Here is an 8771-nt window from a genome sequence, read left to right as displayed (position 1 = left end):
TTTTTTAATGTTTTTCTACAAGGCCGCATGAAAGCCGCCATGTCTGCCCCGTCTGTTTGCAGATGAGTAGGGGTAGCCCTAGTCCCGTATCATTGTTTTTATGTTTTCATGTGCCAATGCTAAATAAAAACCTATTCTATAATATTATCCCAAATACATAATGTTGTGCTTTTTATTTAAAGTTAAAAGTGTTGCTAACAGCGCTCTAATATATTGTACAACTTATTAACTTATCAACTTTCGACACCCCATTCCTGACCCTGATCCTCACTTTCTCCGTTTATGGCGTCGTCATAAACGTTTGCAACGCTGTTTTCGCTCCCAGCCGCATAACGTCCAACTCTCCTCCCGCATTGATGCTCTGCGTGCTGAAATCGTGGCTTACGGCGCATCCCTCGAGCACTCTCGTTGGAACGCGCTGTGTGACGGCCTCGACTCCACATTGCACTCGCGATCCACATGGTCTCTCTTTAGATCTCTATTAGGTACTAAGCCTGCCCTTGCTCCCACCTTAGCTAAAGCGCTTACTCACGGGACTCCGTCTGATGTCTTTGACAATTTAACCTCTCTGTATCTCCCGCCTCCCTTAACACCTTCCTACCCAGATTACTGTGGCGATACTAACCCAGACCTAGACCGCCCATTCACCCTCAGGGAGCTTGAAGCTGCCCTGGCAACTCATTCTAATCGCTCGGCTCCCGGCGAGGATGAGATAACATATACTACACTCCGCAATCTTCCTGACAACGCTAAAGAATTCCTCTTAAAAACATTCAACGAAGCATGGGACAGCGGCTGTCTTCCGAGCTCTTGGACATCCTCTCTCATTTGCATGATTCCGAAGCCGGGCAAGCCTCCATCCCTCTCTAACCTTCGCCCTATCTCTTTGACGTCGTGCGTAGGCAAGACCTTTGAGCGAATGGCCCTGACTCGCCTGTCTGATTTTATTGAGGCGCGAAAGTTCTTCCCCCATTCTCTTATCGGCTTCCGACGTCGCGTCTGTGCGCAGGACATGTTCCTCGTCCTCCAGCACACATTTCTCTCACCTTCTCGCAATCAGATTCATGCTCTTGTAACCGTTGATGTCCGTAAGGCATTCGATGGTGTTTGCCATGACCACATATTGGCTCAGCTCTCCTCCCTTTCATGTGGTTCCCGCATGTATTCTTACATTCGGTCCTTCCTTTCTAATCGAGTAGCTCGCTTTAGAGTCGATACTCATCTGTCCAACCCGCACTCCCTCACCCGCGGCACTCCTCAAGCTGCCGTACTATCTCCTACCCTATTCAATATGGCTATGGCCCCTCTTGCCTCCCAACTATCCGAAATTCCTGACCTCCATCATATTTTTTATGCCGACGACATCACTCTCTGGTGTACGTCTGGATCTCCCGGACAAGTGCAGGATACTTTGCAGCGTGGCCTAGATCTTATCGCTTCCTTTCTTTCCCCTGCTGGCCTGTCTCCTGCTCCAGAGAAATCTGAGCTGCTTTTGCTCAATCGCTCCGCTTACCAGCGCTCCCACAATGATCTCATCTCCCTGCATCTTTCTGGCTCTCCCATTCCTACCGTTCAACAATGCAAAGTTCTTGGCTTCCCTTTGCATGCGGCCAAGAACGCGCAGGCCCTCCATCACGCTGTCAGGACCTGCCACTCGGTAACTCACCTCCTGCGGCGCGTTGTCACTCGACAGTCGGGTCTCCACGAGGCTCATGCGTGCCGTGTTGCCCATGCGCTCGCCCTCAACAAGTTCCTGTATTTTATACCTTACGTTCAATTTACCCAAACCCAACTTAACACTCTCGAAAGAGCTCTGTTAGGCCTCTACAAGGCAGCTCTCAACCTCCCTATCACTACCTCTACCACTAAGCTCTTTGCCACTGGCCTCTTCCATCCACTACGTTCTCTTCTTTCTCTCCACCACGATTCTCAGATTGCGCGTCTTTCTCTTACCCGTCAGGGTCAATGGCTATTGGCCCAAGCAGGTATCCCTCACATTCCAGTTCCCGTTGCCACCTTGCCTCCTCCCGCGTGCACCCCTGCTCCCAACCTTCGTATCCTTCCTCTCCCGTCCAACATGTCCCCCGTTCTGCACGCCGGCCGTCGTCACGCGGCAGCGCAGCATCATTCCCCTCCTTTTTCTACACAGGGAGTCGCCTATACAGATGCCTCGTTCGTGGCCCCTCGGGGTTCATGCGGCTACGCTATCTACCATCCACACCTTTCGACACCTGAAACCCACACCAGCGGGCCATACCTGCACCCACCCGATGTACTTTCGCTCGAGGTCCTTTCCATTGTCCATGCCTTACAATCATTTTCTTCCCTCCCTTCACTTCCCGAGTACACGATATACTCCGACTCTTACGCCGCCATCCGTAACATACAGAACCGCACATTACCCCCATACCTCCAACAGGAGGTTGAGCGAGCTGTCTATGCACTGCAACCTTCCCCTGTTTTCCTACGCTGGGTTCCTGGGCACTCGGGGATTGACGGCAATGAGCTGGCTCACCGGCTCGCCCGTGATATATTGCACCGGGCACCGTTCATCCCCTGGCCCACACCTTCGGAAGACAGTGGGAGCTCCGTCAAGAACGATGGGAAGATCTCGCTGCGCCATACTATCAAGGAGGTATACCTACAGCTCCGACTCGACAAGCGTCTTTACCCTCCTCCTCATCCATCGCTCACTCTACTAGAGGCTCGAATTCTACGGCACATCCAAATGAATTGCCTGATCACCCCCTCTCGCCTTTTTCTTTATAAATATAGATCGGACCCCTGCTGTCCCAATTGCCCATCTACATATGCAGACCTGCCACACTGCCTTTTCTACTGTCCCACTGCTCAGCAATCCAGCTCTTACCCTCCCCCTTCCCTTTCCATCACCACCTGGCTCGACTGGATCGGCGCCGAAGGGGAAGAAGAACAGCGTCGACTGATCGCGCAGGCGGTCGAAATGCTCGGCCTATGAATTTGGCTGAATAAAAGTCTATTACTACTACTACTACTACTTATTAAGGCACCTCAGTTTCGTACAACACATGGCGACTCGTCGTGGGGCTTTCTTCCTGTATGTATCCGTTATTGTAGCGAGTTTTCTAGTGGGACCTGTCTAGCATTACCATGAAATAGTTGGTATTCTTGGCCAGATTTATCTGTGGAAAGTGTTACACGTAATGACCAACACGTTTGAGCGGTTTCTGCTGCTGTACCGGCGGTATCTAGGATTCATCAGCGCTGGTCGAACCACCGATTTCTTCAGCTATAATTCTTCTACGAGAAGGTAAGTATTCCATTAATACATTTCAAGTATAAGTGAACGTTTATACCGAATGTTTGTGGGCTTTATTAAGCATGGTACCGTATTGTATAGTCCTGTATGCGGTATCTATGTATGCGCGAAATACTACAGGGCTCAGCGATTGGAATGCGGTGTCAGCCGGCATGGCACCTGGTGCTTTCTTACACGACCGTTGAGCGCTGATGACACTGATATATTACTACTTAATGTATATATGAACGGAAAAGCCCTGCTTCCGCACCGTGACATTGTTTGACTATCGGGCGAAAATCCAGCATTCACTGATGACTCAAAAAAGCACCAGCCGTCATGCGTTTCTGTTGAGCTTTCCAAGTGCAGGCGCTCTCAGAATAATTCGGAACGCCGAACACGCAGCCGCTCGCTGGCGGAGCGCGCCGGCGGATAAATACAGGCAAGGTCTACGCATGCGCGGTCTACATAGCGAGCTCGTTTATCTCCCTGGTGCATCTAGATTGGCGTTGTCTCGCTCCAAAAGGGTAGCGCTAGATGCTCTTCACCGATACGACAGGACTGGCATACCGCGCTCCGTAACTAATAAATATGAAGACTTGTCGATTCCTTGTGGCGTGTTCTTGCGATTATGTGCATCCATTCTAGGAGACTACGTGCGAGTAAGGCGGCTTGGATACGATGGCATCTCTGCCTTCTTTAAACCGCGTTAGTGTGCTTTGCGAAGTATTAGTTCTTGCTTTAATTATCTCCCTATCCGTGTTTCTACTAGCTTGGTTATACGAGAACAATTTTTACTCTTACATGACCACTCCCCTAACAGGTGCGTCTGCGATAGAGCCAATAAAACATTTTACAAAATGAAATAAGGCGGCATGTTTGTCAAAGCAAATTTCATGCAGAGGGACTGATTTCGTGCGTACTATAATAAGCTCTGCACCATTCTAGAGTGTTTTATTCGCGCACTGCATTTCGCGGTTCGCATATATTTGTGCACTAATAAATTCTAGAATCTGGGCGCTTGGTAAAAGTATTTTTACATTTTGATCGTGTGTCTTTGTTTGTTGCCACAGACATTCATTGTCCTTTGCTCAGAGGTAGCATACGACGCTAGTCAGCGATAGTCTGTCTAAACTATATGCAAAATAAATAGCATCACAGTAGATATATATATATATATATATTTATAATAGGAAGAACACTCGGTTTATTTTTTCATACAAAACAAAGAATCGAAGTGTAACTGTGTTTCGCCGATGTGCTCAATGTTGCATAAGACGAAAACGCCGCTCTTTGCCAGAGCTAGTCAGTCAACTCCCGCAAATATTCTGATGAAATGATAAATACAGCCCAACGTAACAACGGAAGAAAACACCGAAGCACACGAACACGCATGCACGCACGAAGGCTTATGCTCCAACGCGATGCATGCGCGCACACAGCTTGTCACAGACACCAACCACCCAGTCCCCGTTATCGAAGCGCTTGGCATACCTGCCAACTCTCCCGATTTACCCGGGAGACTCGCGATTTCTGACCAGTCCACTCCGATTGTATACGGGCGTCCCTGCGATACATTAATGGTGCAGGTCGGGTCTTCTACATGGCCCTCTCAGATTCTGTATATGGGCGCGGCCGTAAATGTCCCGATAAACACCCAGCCGAAATGAAAATAGCAAATGACTGCGGTTCTTAAAATTTTCTGGTCTTAAGAAACCAGTACAGCATGCCGCGGGATGCAAATCTCCCGATTCGGGATCTCGAAAATCTCCGGATTTTCGAGATCTCCAGGTTGGCAGGTGTGGCTTAGGGGCACCTAGGGCTACCGTTTTGTAGCAACGCAACGAAAATCTACGTGCGCTAGGGAGCAACGCTAGCTTTCTAGGGAGACCGCGCACGCGCACACCAGCGTGCTACTTTTCTGCGGGCACGCTCCGCAGGCGAGCGGCTGCGTATCCGGCGTTCCGAATTATTCTGAGAGCGCCTGGCTGGATGGGTGGATTCTATGAGCGTCTCATTATAACGGGGTGGCGAACTGTGCGCCACCAAGCTAAACAAAGAACTTCTTTGTTCTTTTTCATTTGGCTTAATGCCTTGTCTAGTTCAATTAAATAAAAGTCCATCAATTCGCAGCACAACTTTCTATACCCTACGGCAAAGTGACCTTAGTTTTACTATTTATTTTTGTCATTTCTCATTACTTTTGCATCACCAATCCTCTAAACGTATATTACTTACTTCTATCGTAGATCTGTTTACCTTTCTATGGTTGCTGAAACCCAAGACTTCATGTAGGTGAGTGCCCAAACATAAACCCTGGTGAATATATTTACATTCAATTAAAACATGCTGCGTTGTTTTCTGTAGCTTCTCTACAGCATGTACATTTTTCTTCTTTACTGAATCTCGCTTTATAACTGACATTCTAAGGCAAACCGACCTCACTTCAAATAGTAAAGCACTTCCCCTTGAATTATCATAAAATGCTTCCCTCCTTATTTCGTCTTTGCCCTTTCGCTAGTTACTCAAAATATTTCTTTTTTCCATTGTTACTATCCAATAAATCTTTTTCGCTTCTATAACTTTTCACCTCATGTCTTATGTTGTCATATCGCTTACACTGCCAGCTGGCAAGTCTCCTTGTTTTTCATCCACTGTGAGTCAACACTCATCCTATACAAATGCTGGAGCACTTTCTTTGCCCATTTTCCTAGCCTCTCTTTGAACCTCATTTCACCCTGTGCTTCTGTCACCTCAATCCTTGCCAATCCCATATTGCCCTTTGCAGACTCATTTGTCGTCTTCCCGTGAGTGCCCAACTCGAGGTGTCCCACAGTCCTTTGATACATATCAAGTCCTTATTGCACCTCTGGCTTCATACACACCACTGAATTCCCAAATGTAAGTCCCTGAACCATTACACCATTCCACGAACCTCAAAGTACCTTGTACCTATTGTATCCCCATAACGCTCTGTGCTTCATTATTGCAGCATTCCTTTTTCCATTTATGGCGGTGGATTTTCGTGTAGCTTTCTGTGTCACCCTCAATAATACACCGAGGTACTTGTATTCTCTTACCGTTGGTATTTCCTGGACCTGTATTGATGCGACCTGATTATTGGGATCGTCCATTATTATCAATCTACATTTTGTTACACTAAATCCTTTACACCTTCACCTTCCCTTCCGCATGTGTCTTAACTTCATGTGCTGTTTTACAAGTTACAATGAGCTGCATACATCGCGGTTATCTGCGAATAAAACAATATCCTTATAACATAAACCTGGAAGCTGCGGCTCTTGAGTCACACTCACCTGTTAGTTTGGCATATGGAAACCAGTGACGCTTCATTCTCACTTTTTTCCATCTTCACCATGTATAACATGAATAACAGCTGAGACAACGGACATTCCTGCCTCAGCCTTTCTCTTATATCAGTGTTCTCTTTGCTACTTATTGTTTCTCATGTCACGCGGACTATAATTTCTCGGTGTATCTTCCTCACAAGCTTATACAGTCATTATGTAAGCCAGCTTCTTTCAATATAGTCATGAAGATTTCCGAATTAACGTTTTGATGCACCCCAGAGATGCCTAGAAAAGCCACGTTTAATAATCTGTTTCATATTCTAATAGATATTTCTGTACACTGTGTAAGAACAAATAGGTCATCCTCTAAACGCCTGCCGATTCGGAATCTGAATGTTCCGAAATACCGTTATCTTCTACCCATGTTTATATTTTTTATTTCATTGCTTGCATTGCCAACCTTCGTAATACCGATGTAATGGCCAGTTGTCTACATAAAAAAATGTTATTTTTTTCTGCCTTGCCTTTATAAATTAGGTGCTGGTTTGTGTAAGCAATTGTGTATATGCCTGCGACTGGAACACATTGACAGTGCACTTGTAAAGCTTGTCAGCTTTAAAAAGATGTGTCCCTTTGCACTCCCCCACCTCCTTTCAAACCTCTTAGTGTCGTCTTCGCATCACATTTAGAAAATTTGTACGTCTGTTCAGAGTTTACCTTGTGGCATGTAATATTGCAATGTATTACCATTACCTATTTGTGCCTTTATGTGGAAAAAAAAGCAATGCATTGGCTAAGCTACCCAAGTTTTATAAGGTCTCTATGCTGTGGAAGTAGTGCTTAATATTATTCTGCTTTATTCGGTTTCATATCTTTTACGCTAGCCTAATTTACTAAATGCAAGTGTCGGTACCTCAGTAATTGCTGCGAAGAGGGCATTGCTACTGTCGGAGCTACATTTCTTGCTCATTAAACGAGCAGATCTTGCGTTTACTGTTTTGAGGTAGTGCGATACAGTCAACTACTGGCTTGGCAATGAAGCCCCGCTGCTCTTTTTGTGCTTGCTTGTAAAATCCATGCTTGAAATCTTTTTTTTTTTTTTTGAGGTGGTGCGCAGCAGCATGGATCTGTAGCAACACTCCTGCAGCTTTTTGAAGAAGTCGGGGAAGATTTGAGTACTGAAACTAGTGTTTCAGAATAATTCACAGCTTATACGTAATGAATGAATGCTTGATGCATGTGAAGAGATTTCTCGCATTTAAAAATATTCGTGACCTTTTTGATAATGTCTGTGACTATAGGTCATCAGTAGAGAATCTGTAGGAACATATCGGATCTCAGTGACATCACTCTTACATTCTGGTGCGACAGTTAAGTTCTAGACCCACCTGCATTACTCTGGGGAGGTGATGTTTCACTGCTCAGCATGAGGTAGTGATTGTTATTCGAGCCACTGCAGTCGCATTTTAATTAGGGCAAAATATCACTTCGGTTTACACATTGATCTTGATTAATTTTGATCTGTTTGATATTTTGCGTAATATATATGACAGTGAAATCTTGTGAAGACAATTGTCTGACATCATATTCACAAAATAATTGACTCGCTTTAAGACTTCTGCAGTTATGGAACTTTTGTTTGTTACGTATAAAACAGTGTAACTCCGTATGGAGGGGTTTTGTCAAGATAACATTTAAGAGCTTGTTTTGCAGAAATTCCGATGTCGGCATCAATGTTGTTGGTTGTAAGCTAAACATTAGTGTTCGTGATTGAAAATTTGAGATGCATACGACTGAAGAAATTAATAAAAAATCTTTGGTTTGAGTGGGAATCAAACTCGAGACTTCTGCGAGGCAAGCAGGTGTTCGACCCTAGAGCCATGGCTGTGCTCAAAATTGCTTAAGGAACAGCACTATGTGAATACAGCCGCCGACCGGTTTTCTGGTCCTGGCGGTTACTGCAAAATAGTCCGAAAACTCACAGTCCGATAAAGTCGTTAATACATGAAAATGAAGTTTATTTGGATTAGGGCAGCCTAAAAAAATACCCAATGCCCTGCTTGATGCCACGCTTGGGTACAAGCAGATTTGGTTGTATTTCGGCTATGGTTACATCGTCAGTGTGCTGGCAATGAATATTTTTCACGGGCGCCTTCTGCGCATGCGCACCGGAAACACTTAGA

At 45.7% G+C, this 8771-nt stretch overlaps 1 protein-coding gene across 1 annotated transcript; it reads left to right on the top strand.

The window, feature by feature from the left end:
• The first annotated feature begins 311 nt into the window (after positions 1-311).
• Positions 312-3006, top strand: LOC125759345 (uncharacterized). The gene has a single exon (XM_049417853.1). The coding sequence runs from the start codon at positions 833-835 to the stop codon at positions 2975-2977; it is 2145 nt and encodes a 714-aa protein (XP_049273810.1). The 5' UTR covers positions 312-832; the 3' UTR covers positions 2978-3006.
• The last annotated feature ends 5765 nt before the right edge of the window (positions 3007-8771 follow it).

The sequence above is a fragment of the Rhipicephalus sanguineus genome, chromosome 7 (assembly GCF_013339695.2).
Source record: "Rhipicephalus sanguineus isolate Rsan-2018 chromosome 7, BIME_Rsan_1.4, whole genome shotgun sequence".
Classification (NCBI taxonomy): Eukaryota; Metazoa; Arthropoda; class Arachnida; order Ixodida; family Ixodidae; genus Rhipicephalus; species Rhipicephalus sanguineus.
Note: the sequence above shows the minus strand (reverse complement) of the source record. Positions and strands in the feature narration are given on the sequence as shown.

Coding starts and splice junctions, on each gene's coding strand:
- LOC125759345 (XM_049417853.1), top strand. CDS start 833: ATGATTCCGAAGCCGGGCAAGCCTCCATCCCTCTCTAACCTTCGCCCT.